Raw genomic sequence first — 17,521 nt, forward strand, 5'->3', positions numbered from 1 at the left:
TTTTTATTTTTCCTTGGCAAGAGGGATATATTGGAAGTCTTATTTAAGAGCTCATTTTTTTGTGTTTCCCCTAGACATAAAGAGCTCTTTGAGACAAAGCAGACTTCTCAGAGCTACTCATGTATAGTCCCTACAAGCACACACAAGCACAATGGGAGATTATCCTGTTTGAAAGTCATCCAAAGTAAAAGATTTCTTGGATGGGTAGAAATGGACAGATTTGTAATCAGAACATCAGAAAACCTGATTCTATTTCCTGGGCCGGATCACACAAACTGGGGTCTGTGACTGCTTGAGTGGCGCTCAAGCTTCAGTGGATTGCTACCCAGATATATCACCCACTCAAATACTGCTGATTGTAAAAGGGACATGTTTCTAAAGGAGAGAAGGAAAATTCCCTGTGACTCCCAAGATATCGAGTCAAAAAACTGACTTGATCTGAGATGAAGAGCAGCTGTGGAGAATAAAGAGGCGCCCAGAGCATCAGCCCTACTGGACATGAGTTGGAGCAAGCTCTGAGAGTTGGTGATGGACAGCGAAGTTTGGTGTGTTGAAGTCCACGGGGTCGCAAAGAGTTGGACATGACTGAGCGAACTAAACTGAACTGAAAAGGAAAGGACATTGGTTAGAGGTCAGATCTCCATCGGCTTTGTTGTAATGTTGGACTTTTATTGAGCATTTATTTTGGGCAAGGCATTGTACTGAGATGTATATATTCTTTGCGGCTCCATGGACTGTACCCCTCCAGGCTCTTCTGTCCATGGAATTCTCTAGGCAAGAATACTGGAGTGGGTAGCCATTCCCTTCAGGATATTTATATATGGACGTATTCAATCCTTATAACAGTACAATGAGATACATGTTTCTAACACCATTTTGCCAGTTAAAAACAGATTCTCAAAGCATTTAACCCCAAATCACTCAGTTAATAAGAGGATGAGATGGGAACTGAACTCAATTCTGTCTGTAGAGACTGAACTCCCAGCCACTCTGAGGCCCATGTTTCAGATAGGATTTCACAACTCTGACCGTACATGTACCATCTGAGATTGGAGTTTTAAAAATGTGAATCTCCAAACTTGATGCAGGAGGCTGGGGCAGATCTAACCTCCAGCATGGGCGATCTAACAGGTTAGAGAGATCTAACCTCCAACTCTGACACAGAGTCCTTGGCAATCACAACTGCTTAAGTGAGGATAGAAAGGAGATGCTTAGAGCTTAAATGTTGTTTTTTCTTTTTTTAATGTCTTAGGTAGCATCTTGTCAGAAAGGGTTGCACTAGGAGTTTGGGATAAATGGCTGGGACACTGCCAAGAACATGTTGACTTTGGATAGGCTATGACAGGGCAGGGGCAGAAGACGTGGGTCCTTTCCACACTGAAAAGAAATCCGTCTCACTATTTTTATGGGGGTAAAATTCTTTCTACACTCACAACCAGCAGATATCAGGCCGGGATGGAATACCTCAAGGAGGTAAAATTCTCAGCTTCTGGAAGAGCCAGATATGAGCTAAGTCTGAGAAAATGAAAATCAAGAGAGCAGCAAGGGGAGGGTTAATGCAAGAACACGCGCTGAGACACCTAAGAAGGTGCTGACCTGGACAGTTCTAGTCTAGGAGACGGCCCCTGCGCTCAACTGCCGATCTTTCTTGGTATACCCTACACTCTTGGTATTCTGATCCTTCTTGGTATACCCCACACTCCATCCACATCGAACTATTTATGGCTTCCCAGATTCACCTTGATCTCTCTTTGTACAACACGGTTCCTTTCCCATGCCTGTTTCTCCCTTACTCACCTGGAAAACACCTCCTTATCCTATAAAAGCTAAGCCATTGTCCTCCTCCTTAAACTCCACCTTCTCTCCCACTGCTCTATCCCCTGGGTATAATTCTATTTTAATGTTCAGCATATCACCTCTCAATGATGTGTTTGCACGAGTTTCCTCTATGAGATTGGGAGCATCTGGGGCTAGGGTCTGTGTCTATCTCAGCCTTTATTTCACTATCGGGCCTGACCCACGGGAAGAGTGTATCAGTGCTTGTTCGTCAAGTGAGTGAACGAAATGGTCGATGATCCGACCTAGATTACACAGACTGATGAAATTTAACCATTGTGAGACAGATTATGTATTGCCATAGAGATACTACTATTATGGCCTTCCTTGGATGGGCATTAGCGTGCCTTGGGTATAGAATGTACCTGTTAGGTAATGTTGATACAATATGGTAGTAATAAATGTTTATATGATGCTTATTGTAATGCAGGCATCATTCTAAATTCCTATATATATTAAACCATTTAACTTTCACAATAATCCAATGTGGTATTATAACGATTATCAGTATATAATTATAATAGATATTATTACTATTCTCATTTTGCATCTGGGAAAGTTGAGGCACAGAGAGGTTAAATAAATTACCCAAGGCCACACAGCTAAGAAGGTACGAATCTGGCAATCTAACCCAGGCAGCTTGGCTCCGGACTCTGTGACCTTGACTACTATGCTAGGCTTTGTAAAAGCTACAGTAGAAATTATGTTTTGTATTCCAAATTGGCACTGGATAACCTCAACCTTCCTTGATATTTCACATGATGCTAGTGATTATCTCGCTAATAAGTCTAAGTATTCAAGGAATAGTGCCAGTTCTAACTGGAATTAGTATTTTGCATCTATTTTCCATTTCTTTTCTAGGCATTGGTTACATTAGCAAAGGGCTTAAAGTAAACCAAACAAGAAGGGAACAAAGGAAGGTACAAAAGAATATGCCTTTCTTTCCAAGTTCTTTCTTCTTTTTCGTTATGCTATGGACTGTATTTCTTTTATCACATATTCCTGTCTGCATTAGCACGTTTGATTTATGCAGAATGCTTCAACAGTGCATCAATTAAGTCTGCAGGACACCATCAACAAAAATCACATCCCTTTTTCTAACTGTACATCCTAAGAAAAACTTCAAAAGACTGCAGTTAGGAAACACTCATCTACTTCCATTTGAAACACTGGTCCTTGTGCTGTGAAACATTGTGAAGCCTGTGTCGGTGGATTTATAAAGCCAATAAAGAATAACTTTCTCTTGTTCTTGGATTGTTTGTCTCCTATGGTTTCCCTCTGAAAGCAATAATTTTGAGATCCAGTTCATCACATCCTAAGCATAGAAAATTCTATACATTTTGAAATGGTATTTTCACCATGTTGACAAGGGTGTTTTAAGAAAAGCAAAGAAAGAAAGGAACCATACTTTCCAGGCAGATAAACAGAAGAGCTCAGCTAGAGGGAGGTGGTGCCTTTTGACTAACTGGCAATGCCAAGAGGCTGGATGATTTATGATATGACCAAACCTGCCAAGGTGAGATTAAGGGGCACCCAGTAGAAGTATGCTACACGGCAAATGAAATACCTTATTTGGGGAGGGAGGGAAAGACGGCGGAGGAATAGGACGGGAAGACCACTTTCTCCCTCACAAATTCCTCAAAGGAACATTTCAAAGCTGAGCAAACTTCACAAGACAAATTCTGTAGGCTGGCAGAGGACATCAGGCAACCAGAAAGGCAGACCTTTGTCTTCAAAGACAGGTAGGATAAAATATAATAGACAAAAGGGGAGACAAGGGAGGTGGGGAGGGAGCTCCGTCCCGGGAAGGGAAGCCCGTCCTGGGAAGGGAATTTTAAGAAGAGAGCTTTCCAAACACCAGGAAACACCCTCCCTGCCGAGTCTGTGGCGAGCCTTGGAAACACAGAGGGCAACATAACAGGAAGGAAAAATAGATAAATAATTAAAACCAACAGATTACAAGCCCACCAGTAACTCCCCCAGCGGAAAAGCAGCACAGACGCCTGCATCCGCCACTGGGAAGTGGGGGCAGGGCAGGGACGCGCGGAAGGCGCGGGCTGCAGAGCTTTGTAAGAATCGGGCAGGAACGCCCCATGCGCAACCAGAACGATCTAACTTGGGCTAGCAAACCAGACTGTGGGATAGCTACCACGCGAAAAGCTCGAACATAAGACACCGCCAGGACCGAGCACAGAACAAAGGACGGAACGGAAAAAGCAGGCTGCAGACCATCGCCCGCCGGGGACAGGCAGCCAGAGCCGTAAGGTCTGGAAAGGGGCGATTGCAGACCCGGAGAGACTTTACGTACCTAACTGCAAGCAGGCTCCTTTGCTAAGACTTCTGGGGGTGCTGGACAGTCACAGTCTGCCTCACGGGGTGTGCCAGCGGTCCACCCAGAGAGCTGAGCGGCAGCGGCGGAAAAGGTGACAAGCCGCGGCGACCGCGCTCGCCAAACTCCTGAGCTACTCGGACCTGGGAAGGGCACAAGGCGCAGTTCCAGCCGAATCTGTGCCTCTGAGGGCTGCCTGAGCGCCGAACCTGAGCGGCTTGGACCGGGGAAGTGCACGCAGCCTAGGGCCGGCCCCAGACGGTTCCCGGCTGAGCATCGTAGAGCCGGAGCGGTTTGTGCGCAGCGAGAAAGGACAGGTCAAGCGGGGCAGAGATACTGTGTACACACGACAGTGTTATTTGTTTGCAGCATCCCCCCTCCCCACAGCACGACTGAACTAGTGAGCCTAAAAAACCAGCAAACAGAAGAAGTTAATCAGAGGGAACCACCTTGGAAGTGATCCCACATGGCCCATAACACCAGAAAGGGCTATATATATATATTTTTAATATTTTTAAAAGCATTCCTTTTTTTTTTCTTTTTTTTTCTAACTTTTTTTAATTGTTAAGTCTTCTATTTCTCCTCTAATTTTTATTTCTATAACCTATTATTACTATTTTTTTTAAAGACCTTTTTTTTTTAAGGCAAACACCATATATAGTCTTTGGATGGTTGTTGATTTTTTTTTTTGATTGTTTGTCTGTTTGTTTGTTTGTTTTTTAATAATTCTTTTTCTTTCTTTTTTTTTTTCTTTCTTCCTTTTTCCTTCTGCTTCGCTTTAATATTGTATCTTTGAAAATCCAACCTCTACTCTAGATTTTTAATCTTTGCTCTTAGGTGCTTATTGCCAATTTTGTACATTTAAAAACCCAAACTTCACTACCCCAGTTTACCTGAGAGCGAGATTACTGGCTTGACCACTCTCTCCCCCTCTGGACTCTCCTTTTTCTCCACCAGGTGGCCTCTGTCTCTTTTCCCCCCCCATCTCTCCTCTATCCAACTCTGTGAATCTCTGTGTGTTCCAGATGGTGGGGAACACCTAAGGAACAGGTTACTGGCAGGATTTGTCTCTCTCCTACTCATTCCTCTCTCTGATCCTCCTGGTCACCTCTGTCCACTTCCTCCCTCTCCTCTTCCCGTATAACTCTGTAAATACCCCCTGAGCGGTCCAGACTATAGAGCGCACATAAGGAAGTGACTACTGGCTAGTTTGCTCTCTTCTCTTTTGATCTCACCGCATCTCATTCCAGTTACCTCTAACTACCTCCTCCATCTTCTCTTCTCCTTATAACCCAGTGAACCTCTCTAAGTGTCCCTCAATGTGGAGAAACTTTTCATCTTTAACCTAGATGTTTTATCATCGGTGCTGTATAGATGGAGAAGTCTAGAGGCTACTGTAAAAATAAAACTGAAAACCAGAAGCAGGAGGCTTAAATCCAAAGCCTGAAAACATTAGAGAACTTTTGAATTCAGGGAACATTAAGCAATAGGAGCCCATCTAATGCCTTCATACCTACACTGAAACCAAGCTCCACCCAAGGGCCAACAAGTTCCAAAACAAGACATACCATGCAAATTCTCCAGCAACACAGAAACAATCCCCTGAGCTTCAATATACAGGCAGCTCAAAATTATCCCAAAACCTTTGATGTCTTGTAACCCATTACGGGTCACTCCACTGCACTCCAGGGAGAAGAAACCCAGCTCCACCCACCAAAACTCCAACACAAGCCTCCCTAACCAGGAAACCTTGACAAGCCACTGATAGAACCCCACCCAAAGTGAGGAAGCTCCATAATAAAGAGAACTCCACAAATTACCAGAATATAAAAAGGCCACCCCAAACGCAGCAATATAACCAAGATGAAGAGACAGAGGAATACACAGCAGGTAAAGGAACAGGAGAGTTGCCCACCAAACCAAACAAAAGAGGAAGAAGTAGGGAATCTACCGGAGAAGGAATTCCGAATATTGATAGTGAAAATGATCCAAAATCTTGAAATCAAAATGGAATCACAGATAAATAGGCTAGAGACAAAGATTGAGAAGATGCAAGAAAGGTTTAACAAGGACCTAGAAGAAATAAAAAAGAGTCAAAATATAATGAATAATGCAATAAATGAGATCAGAAACACTCTGGAGGCAACAAATAGTAGAATAACGGAGGCAGAAGATAGGATTAGTGAAATAGAAGATAGAATGGTAGAAATAAATGAATCAGAGAGGAAACAAGAAAAACGAATTAAAAGAAATGAGGACAATCTCAGAGACCTCCAGGACACTATGAAACGCTCCAACATTCGAATTATAGGAGTCCCAGAAGAAGAAGACAGAAAGAAAGATCATGAGAAAATCCTTGAGGAGATAATAGTTGAAAACTTCCCTAAAATGGGGAAGGAAATAATCACCCAAGTCCAAGAAACACAGAGAGTTCCAAACAGGATTAACCCAAGGCGAAACACCCCAAGACACATATTAATCAAATTAACAAAGATCAAACACAAAGAACAAATATTAAAAGCAGCAAGGGAAAAACAACAAATAACACACAAGGGGATTCCCATAAGGATAACAGCTGATCTTTCAATAGAAACTCTTCAGGCCAGGAGGGAATGGCAAGACATACTTAAAGTGATGAAAGACAATAACCTACAGCCCAGATTACTGTACCCAGCAAGGATCTCATTCAAATACGAAGGAGAAATCAAAAGCTTTACAGACAAGCAAAAGCTGAGAGAATTCAGCACCACCAAACCAGCTCTCCAACAAATTCTAAAGGATATTCTCTAGAAAGGAAACACGAAAAGGGTGTATAAACCCGAACCCAAAACAACAAAGTAAATGGTAACGGGATCATACTTATCAATAATCACCTTAAACGTAAATGGGTTGAACGCCCCAACCAAAAGGCAAAGACTGGCCGAATGGATAAAAAAACAAGACCCCTCTATATGCTGCTGACAAGAGACCCACCTCAAAACAAGGGACACATACAGACTGAAAGTGAAGGGCTGGAAAAAGATATACCACGCAAATAGAGACCAAAAGAAAGCAGGAGTGGCAATACTCATATCCAATAAAATAGACTTTAAAACAAAGGCTGTGAAAAGAGACAAAGAAGGCCACTACATAATGATCAAAGGAACAATCCAAGAAGAAGATATAACAATTATAAATATATATGCACCCAATATAGGAGCACCGCAATATGTAAGACAAATGCTAACAAGTATGAAAGGGGAAATCAACAATAACACAATAATAGTGGGAGACTTTAATACCCCACTCACACCTATGGACAGATCAACTAAACAGAAAATTAACAAAGAAACACAAACTTTAAACGATACATTAGATCAGTTAGACCTAATTGATATCTACAGGACATTTCACCCCAAAACAATGAATTTCACCTTTTTTTCAAGTGCTCATGGAACCTTCTCCAGGATAGATCACATCCTGGGCCATAAATCTAAACTTGATAAATTCAAAAAATCGAAATCATTCCAAGCATCTTTTCTGACCATAATGCATTAAGATTAGATCTCAATTACAGGAGAAAAACTATTAAAAATTCCAACATATGGAGGTTGAACAACACACTTCTGAATAACCAACAAATCACAGAAGAAATCAGAAAAGAAATCAAAATATGCATAGAAACTAATGAAAATGAAAACACAACAACCCAAAACCTGTGGGACACTATAAAAGCAGTGCTAAGAGGAAAGTTCATAGCAATACAGGCATATCTCAAGAAACAAGAAAAAAGTCAAATAAACAACCTAACTCTACAACTAAAGCAACTAGAAAAGGAAGAGTTGGAGAACCCCAGAGTTAGTAGAAGGAAAGAAATCTTAAAAATTAGGGCAGAAATAAATGCAAAAGAAACAAAAGAGACCATAGCAAAAATCAACAAAGCCAAAAGCTGGTTCTTTGAAAGGATAAATAAAATTGACAAACCATTAGCCAGACTCATCAAGAAACAAAGAGAGAAAAATCAAATCAATAAAATTAGAAACGAAAATGGAGAGATCACAACAGACAACACAGAAATACAAAGGATCATAAGAGACTACTACCAGCAGTTGTATGCCAATAAAATGGACAACGTGGAAGAAATGGACAAATTCTTAGAAAAGTACAACTTTCCAAAACTGAACCAGGAAGAAATAGAAAATCTTAACAGACCCATCACAAGCACGGAAATTGAAACTGTAATCAGAAATCTTCCAGCAAACAAAAGCCCAGGTCCAGACGGCTTCACAGCTGAATTCTACCAAAAATTTCGAGAAGAGCTAACACCTATCCTCCTCAAACTCTTCCAGAAATTGCAGAGGAAGGTAAACTTCCAAACTCATTCTATGAGGCCACCATCACCCTAATACCAAAACCTGACAAAGATGTCACAGAAAAAGAAAACTACAGGCCAATATCACTGATGAACATAGATGCAAAAATCCTCAACCAAATTCTAGCAATCAGAATCCAACAACACATTAAAAAGATCATACACCATGACCAAGTGGGCTTTATCCCAGGGATGCAAGGATTCTTCAATATCCGCAAATCAATCAATGTAATTCACCACATTAACAAATTGAAAAATAAAAACCATATGATTATCTCAATAGATGCAGAGAAGGCCTTTGACAAAATTCAACATCCATTTATGATAAAAACTCTCCAGAAAGCAGGAATAGAAGGAACATACCTCAACATAATAAAAGCTATCTATGACAAACCCACAGCAAACATTATCCTCAATGGTGAAAAATTGAAAGCATTTCCCCTAAAGTCAGGAACAAGACAAGGGTGTCCACTTTCACCACTACTATTCAACATAGTTCTGGAAGTTTTGGCCACAGCAATCAGAGCAGAAAAAGAAATAAAAGAAATCCAAATTGGAAAAGAAGAAGTAAAACTCTCACTGTTTGCAGATGACATGATCCTCTACATGGAAAACCCTAAAGACTCCACCAGAAAATTACTAGAGATCATCAATGAATATAGTAAAGTTGCAGGATATAAAATCAACACACAGAAATCCCTTGCATTCCTATACACGAATAATGAGAAAGTAGAAAAAGAAATTAAGGAAACAATTCCATTTACCATTGCAACGAAAAGAATAAAATACTTAGGAATATATCTACCTAAAGAAACTAAAGACTTATATATAGAAAACTATAAAACACTGATGAAAGAAATCAAAGAGGACACTAATAGATGGAGAAATATACCATGTTCATGGATCGGAAGAATCAATATAGTGAAAATGAGTATACTACCCAAAGCAATTTACAAATTCAATGCAATCCCTGTCAAGCTACCAGCCACATTTTTCACAGAACTAGAACAAATAATTTCAAGATTTGTATGGAAATACAAAAACCTCGAATAGCCAAAGCAATCTTGAGAAAGAAGAATGGAACGGGAGGAATCAACTTGCCTGACTTCAGGCTCTACTACAAAGCCACAGTCATCAAGACAGTATGGTACTGGCACAAAGACAGACATATAGATCAATGGAACAAAATAGAAAGCCCAGAGATAAATCCACACACATATGGACACCTTATCTTTGACAAAGGAGGCAAGAATATACAATGGAGTAAAGACAATCTCTTTAACAAGTGGTGCTGGGAAAACTGGTCAACCACTTGGAAAAGAATGAAACTAGATCACTTTCTAACACCGTACACAAAAATAAACTCAAAATGGATTAAAGATCTAAATGTAAGATCAGAAACTCTAAAACTCCTAGAGGAGAATATAGGCAAAACACTCTCAGAAATAAATCACAGCAGGATCCTCTATGATCCACCTCCCAGAATTCTGGAAATAAAAGCAGGAATAAACAAATGGGATCTAATTAAAATTAAAAGCTTCTGCACAACAAAGGAAACTATAAGCAAGGTGGAAAGACAGCCTTCTGAATGGGAGAAAATAATAGCAAATGAAGCAACTGACAAACAACTAATCTCAAAAATATACAAGCAACTTATGCAGCTCAACTCCAGAAAAATAAACGACCCAATCAAAAAATGGGCCAAAGAACTAAATAGACATTTCTCCAAAGAAGACATACGGATGGCTAACAAACACATGAAAAGATGCTCAACATCACTCATTATTAGAGAAATGCAAATCAAAACCACAATGAGGTACCACTTCACACCAGTCAGAATGGCTGCGATCCAAAAATCTGCAAGCAATAAATGCTGGAGAGGGTGTGGAGAAAAGGGAACCCTCCTACACTGTTGGTGGGAATGCAAACTAGTACAGCCACTATGGAGAACAGTGTGGAGATTCCTTGAAAAATTGCAAATAGAACTACCTTATGACCCAGCAATCCCACTGCTGGGCATACACACCGAGGAAACCAGAATTGAAAGAGACACATGTACCCCAATGTTCATCGCAGCACTGTTTATAATAGCCAGGACATGGAAACAACCTAGATGTCCATCAGCAGATGAATGGATAAGAAAGCTGTGGTCCATATACACAATGGAGTATTACTCAGCCGTAAAAAAGAATTCATTTGAATCAGTTCTGATGAGATGGATGAAACTGGAGCCAATTATACAGAGTGAAGTAAGCCAGAAAGAAAAACACCAATACAGTATACTAACACATATATATGGAATTTAGGAAGATGGCAATGACGACCCTGTATGCAAGACAGGAAAAAAGACACAGATGTGTATAATGGACTTTTGGACTCAGAGGGAGAGGGAGAGGGTGGGATGATTTGGGAGAATGGGAATTCTAACATGTATACTATCATGTAAGAATTGAATCGCCAGTCCATGTCTGACGTAGGGTGCAGCATGCTTGGGGCTGGTGCATGGGGATGACCCAGAGAGATGTTGTGGGGAGGGAGGTGGGAGGGGGGGTCATGTTTGGGAACGCATGTAAGAATTAAAGATTTTAAAATTAAAAAAATAAAAAAAATTTAAAAAAAAAGAAATACCTTATTTGAGTAATAGCCACTTGGATAAAATTCTGGATTCTAGAGCAAGGGAATTATCAAGCTCTGGATTTCAACCAATCTACATCTCAATATTTCACGCAAACAGATGATATAATTGTCACACATATATATTTCCTTTGGCACGTACTGTTATTTTAAAATCCCAATTTGTGGTGCCAGCAAGCTTTTTTAGATTCAAGGATGTGAATGCAAAGCAGTTACTTTTCATTAGTTTCGTTCTACATGTAATTTTAAGGTTTCCATGCTTTTTGAAGGGGCACATTCATCAAAATTAGGAACAATATCATTATGAACAGTAATTAATATGCTTTTAAATATTGTGTCATTAGATACACATTCATGCAAAGAGGTTCTTAAAATTTTTGAAGATGAACATATCCGCTTAAATGTTGGGCCACTGCCCAGTTTAACTAATGGACACGAAGTAATGGATTTGCTTTATCCTCATGTGAGCCCTGAGCACAAGTCCCCACTGAGAATCATTCATTCATTTAATAATTGATTCATTATACAAATATGCATTGATTCTGTTGTGTGGCAGCACTGTTATCCTGGGCTCTGGGACAAAGTCCTAGCTCTCCCGGAGCTTACAGTTTAGAAGGAAAGACAAAGAGCTAGTCCGGTTCAGTTCAGTCGCTCAGTCATGTCCAGCTTTTTGCAGCCCCATGGACTGCAGCACGCCAGGCTTCCCTGTCCATCACCAACTCCTGAAGCTTGCTCAAACTCATGTCCATCAAGTCGGTGATGCCAGCCAAACATCTCATCCTCTGTCATCCCCTTCTCCTCCTGGCTTCAGTCTTTCCCAGAATCAGGGTCTTTTCCAATGAATCAGTTCTTCCCATCAGGTGGCCAAGGTGTTGGAGTTTCAGCTTCAGCTTCAGTGCTTCCAATGAATATTCAGGGTTGATTTCCTTTAGGATGGACTGGTTGGATCTCCTTGCAGCCCAAGGGACTCTCAAGAGTCTTCTCCAACACCACAGTTCAAAAGCATCAATTCTTCTATGCTCAGCCTTCTTTATAGTCCAACTCTCACATCCATACATGAATACTGGAAAAACCATAGTTTTGACTATATGGACCTTTGTCAGCAAAGTAATGTCTCTGCTTTTTAATATGCTATCTAGGTTGGTCATAACTTTTCTTCCAAGGAGTAAGTGTCTTTTAATTTCATGGCTGCAGTCACCATCTGCAGTGATTTTGGAGCCCAAGAAAATAAAGTCTGTCACTGTTTCCATTGTTTCCCCATTTATCTGCCATGAAGTGATGGAACCGGATGCCATGATCTCAGTTTTCTGAATGCTGAATTTTAAGTCAACTTTTTCACTCTCCTCTTTCATGTTCATCAAGTCGCTCTTTACTTCCTTTTCACTTTCTGCCATAAGGGTGGTGTCATCTGCATATCTGAGGTTATTGATATTTCTTCTGGCAATCTTGATTCCAGCTTGTGCTTCATCCAGCCCAGAATTTCACATGATGTATTCTGTATATAAGTTAAATAAGCAGAGTGACAATATATAGCCTTGATGTACTCCTTCCCCAACTTGGAACCAGTCTATATTTCCATGTCTGGTTCTAACTGTTGCTTCTTGACCTACAGATTTCTCAGGAGGCAGGTAAGGTGGTCTGGTATTCCCATCTCTTGAAGAATTTTCCAGTTTTTTGTGATACACACAGTCAAAGGCATTAATGTAGTCAATGAAGCAGAAGTAGATGTTTTTCTGGAACTCTCTTGCTTTATCTATGATCCAATGGATGCTAGCAATTTGATCTCTGGTTCTGCTGCCTTTTCTAAATCCAGCTTGAACATCTGGAAATTCTCGGTTCACACACTGTTGAAGTCTCACTTGGAGAATTTTGAAGATTACTTTGCTAGTATGTGAGATCAGCACAATTGTGTGGTAGTTTGAACATTCTTTGACAATGTCTTTCTTTGGGATTGGAATGAAAACTGACCTTTTCCAGTCCTGTGGCCACTGCTGAGTTTTCCAAATTTGCTGGCATATTGAGTGCAGCACTTTAACAGCATCATCTTTCAGGATTTGAAACAGCTCAACTGGAATTCCATCACCTCCACTAGCTTTGTCTGTAGTGATGCTTTCTAAGGCCCACTTGACTTCACATTGCAGGATGTCTGGCTTTAGGTGAGTGATCACACCATCATGGTTATCTGGGTCACGAAGATCTTTTTTGTATAATTTTCTTGTGTGTTCTTGCCACCTCTTCTTAATATCTTTTGCTTCTGTTAGGTCCATTCTGTTTCTGTCCTTTATTGAGCCCATCTTTGCATGAAATGTTCCCTTGGTATCTCTAATTTTCTTGAAGCCATCTCTAGTCTTTCCCATTCTGTTGTTTTCCTCTATTTCTTTGCATTGATCACAGGAAGGCTTTCTTATCTCTCCTTGCTATTCTTTGGAACTCTGCATTCAAATAGATGTATCTTTCCTTTTCGCCTTTGCCTTTTGCTTGTCTTCTTTTCTCAGCTATTTGTAAGCCCTCCTCAGACAACCATTTTGACTTTTTGCATTTCTTCTTCTTGGGGATGGTTTTGATCACTGCCTCCTAAACTATGTTATGAACCTCCTTCCATAGTTCTTCAGGCACACTGGCTATCAGATCTAATCCCTTGAATCTACTCATCACTTCCACTGTATAATCCTAAGGGGTTTGACTTAGGTCATACTGAATGGACTAGTGGTTTTCCCTACTTCCTTCAATTTAAGTGTGAATTTGCAACATGGAATTCATGATCTGAGCCACAGTCAGTTCCTGGTCTTGTTTTTGCTGACTGTATAGAGCTTCTCCATCTTTGGCTGGAAAGAATATAATTCGTCTGATTTTGGTACTTAGCATTTGGTGATGTTGATGTGTAGAGTTGTCTCTTGTGTTGTTGGAAGAGGGTGTTTGCTATGACCGGTGCATTTTCTTGGCAAAACTCTGTTAGTCTTTGCTCTGCTTCATTCTGTACTCCAAGGCCAAGCTTGCCTGTTACTCCAGGTATCTCTTGACTTCCTACTTTTGCATTCCAGCCCTCTGTGATGAAAAGAACATCTTTTGGGAGGTTAGTTCTGGAAGGTCTTGCAGATCTCCACACAACCATTCAGCTTCAGCTTCTTGGGCATTGGTGGTTGGGAAATAGACTTGGATCACTGTGATGTTGAATGTTTTGCTTTGGAAAGGAACAGAGATCATTCTGTCATTTTTGAGATTGCATTCAAGCACTGCATTCTGAAGGAGATCAGCCCTGGGATTTCTTTGGAAGGAATGATGCTGAAGCTGAAACTCCAGTACTTTGGCCACCTCATGTGAAGAGTTGACTCATTGGAAAAGACTTTGATGTTGGGAGGGATTGGGGGCAGGAGGAGAAGGGGATGACAGAGGATGAGATGGCTGGATGGCATCACTGACTCGATGGATGCGAGTCTGAGTGAACTCTGAGAGTTGGTGATGGACAGGGAGGCCTGGCATGCTGCGATTCATGGGGTTGCAAAGAGTCGGACACGACTGAGCGATTGAACTGAACTGAACTGAACTGAACTGCATTTCAGACTCCATTGTTGACTATGATGGCTACTCCATTTCTTCTAAGGGATTCTTGCCCACAGTGGGATAAAATGGATTAAATTTGCCCATTTCAGAAATGGCTAAGCTAAGAAAATATAGTCTATGATAGCAGGTAGGAGACTTACTACTCAAAGTGTGGTCTAGGGACCAGCAGCATTGGCATCACCTAGGAGCTTATTGGAAATGTAGCATCTCAAGCCCCATCTCACACCTGCTCAACCAGAATCTGCAATTTAAGTTCTTTATGTTTGTTCACTGTCTTGAAGGTGAAGAAGTGTTGATGTTGGACAGTCACTTCCAATACTGGGTGTATATGTTAGAACCACCCGAGGAGAATTTGGATTTAAGTGGTCTGGAGAGGGTGTTTTACAGGAGAATCTCCCAGGAGATTCTTATGTGTGGTTAGCTGAGGACCACTGAAGTAGCTTGTATTCTGAGTGCAAGGGTAAGCCCCTGAGAACTGGGATTAGTGAGTCATGTGACCTGATTTACATAAAGAAGGAATTCTTAAGGTCACAGTAATGGCTGAGCTGTTATCTTTCGCCTCTGTGTCTGACGTAATGACACCCTCTCTGCAAGGCAGTGACCAGAACATGATGTGGCCACCATATTGAGTGCCAAGGTCAAACCTCATACACTTTGCTGGTTCACAGGCAGTAGATAACTCCATCTGAGGAGAGGCAACCACAAGGACATCCACACGCAAGCCCACATCAGAGCCAGGTGCAGTCACTGTCTCTCATTACATACCTGGGGGCCTTTACTTCCCAGATTCCCTTTTTCTCCTTTCATTCCGGCTTCTCCTCTTGGGCCCTACATATAGAGAATTAGCATTATTTTCTCCCAAAAAGAGAACATTAACTTAAGTATTAAAAATGGAAATGCTAAGTCAGTAATGTGGACAGAAATTGAAAAGAAAACTCCGTTCATGCCTTTGGTTCTGTCTTGATCGGTCTCCAAGGCATAAGGATCCAATCTAGTGTCTAAATGGCTTGGCATTTTCAGTCAAAGTGAAGAAACACTGAACAGCTCAATTTTCCAGTATTGCCTTATAATTATTCTGAAGGATCTTTGTACCAAAATTCATGTATCTGTTACTTTAGAAGTAATTTTTACTTATGTAAATCTGAAACTGGAATATTTAAGTGGATTTTCTATTTAATAACCACACTAAAGATTTGTCATAAATAAGACTTAGCACACTGTAAGACAAGATTTAGATAATTGTACATCTGGAGTATTATGTTTTCTATTAATTTTGGATTCCATATGTTATGCAGAGAAATCTTCATACCGTGTTTGGCTTTTGCATCCCATTTTAAATTATGTCATAAAAAAGCAACTGCCTCTAAAATGGATGAGGAGATGTAGTGTTACTTGTTTAGCATGAAATAAAGCCAGCCAATCTATTGAAATGATTCCCTTCAATCCCAGTGGCAAATATTTCTCACTTGAAGGTAAGAAAAGTGAACATTTCTAAGTTGCCAAGTAAGACAAACAAAAGCTAGAAAGCAATAAGAGGTCTAAGGGGTAGACTGTTTACTGCTGTGAAATGTGGATTAACTTTCTCCTCTGATGTTTAAGGATATATTGCCCAACTTCCATGCAGTAAGCTGACAACATATAAAAGTTACTTCCTTTTTAAATTTTTTTAGCTACATAGATTACAACCTTGAAAAGCTGCAGGATCATTGCTGTCCTGTATTTGCCAAAGATTAAATTTACTTCTCAAGATTTCAAAAGTAAAAGTTTAGAGAGAAAAAAAATATTTTAACTTTCTTATTCCTGACCTTTGTTCAGCATTTCTGAGGACTTCCCTTCCCTTCTCATGATTGCTTTAGGCAACATTTTGCTCTTTCTGGCATGTTTCCTTACCCCTCATGTAACCAGTGTTAAGAGCCAACCATGGCTTGTTCTTTGCAAAGGAAAAAGTGCTTGAGGCAGCTCCCTAGAGAAGTGAGCTAGAAAGATGACTATACATCACCCCCACTGAAGACCTCAGTTCTATTCTTTGCTGGGTAGAGCCAACTTTTCTACATTACAGGCATCCAGATACATAGCTAAATTGACCAAAATTCCCAGTTTTGAGGCCCAGCATTTTCTTTGGCTCAAGGTCTCCCTAGGATTCACTAGTCAGCCTGGACCATTGTACAGAGACTGCTGCCCAGAGTTCATTTCCTTTTCACCTCCTGACCGGGAAAAACTCTTTATAAATATTGTAAGTTCATATATATCAGCAACATGTACAAACGCTATACAAGTCAAGACTGTATTGCTTCCTTACTTCATTACTCTGAAAACTTGAAACATCTGTACTTTTGCAAGGAGGTTGTATTCTATAAGGGTTCAGATTCTTCCTTCTGTTCTCGTAGGCTGATTAGTCTTGTTACATACCTGAGGGCCCTTAAGCCCCAGTGACCCTGCAAGTCCATCTGGACCTGGGATGCCTGGTTTCCCCTGTGGGGAGGGAGAATCAAACTGTTAACATTATTTTCTGAGAAACTTTGTCTTCTTTATGTGCAAGTTTCTAAATACCTTTTCAATCATAATGGCAATGCAGGATCTTTGAAAACTAAATGTAAATACAAGAAGGGAAACAAAAATCTTCTATAATCTCATCAAGGGGAGATAACCGCAGCTTAATATGTTGGTGTAGTTACTTTCATTCCTCAAACACCTCATGCGTGTGTGCATATATGCACACACAAACACACACTCCCTTCTTTGCCTGTAACACTGGTTATATACTGTACCAAACTTGCCTGTAACACTGGTTATATACTGTACCAAACTTG

The 17,521-nt window shown here is 40.5% G+C and overlaps 1 protein-coding gene across 2 annotated transcripts in view; it reads right to left on the bottom strand.

Moving 5' to 3' along the window:
- Positions 1-17,521, bottom strand: part of COL6A6 (collagen type VI alpha 6 chain) — a 179,238-nt gene that overhangs the window by 51,199 nt on the left and 110,518 nt on the right. For both annotated transcript variants that reach the window (XM_042238535.2, XM_060396529.1), the window contains exons 23-24: positions 17,121-17,183; positions 15,477-15,539 (exon numbers count right to left, since the gene is read on the bottom strand). In XM_042238535.2, the coding sequence (XP_042094469.1) occupies positions 15,477-15,539; positions 17,121-17,183 (126 nt within the window). The remainder of the gene's footprint in view (positions 1-15,476; positions 15,540-17,120; positions 17,184-17,521) is intronic.

The sequence above is a fragment of the Ovis aries genome, chromosome 1 (genome assembly GCF_016772045.2).
Source record: "Ovis aries strain OAR_USU_Benz2616 breed Rambouillet chromosome 1, ARS-UI_Ramb_v3.0, whole genome shotgun sequence".
Classification (NCBI taxonomy): Eukaryota; Metazoa; Chordata; class Mammalia; order Artiodactyla; family Bovidae; genus Ovis; species Ovis aries.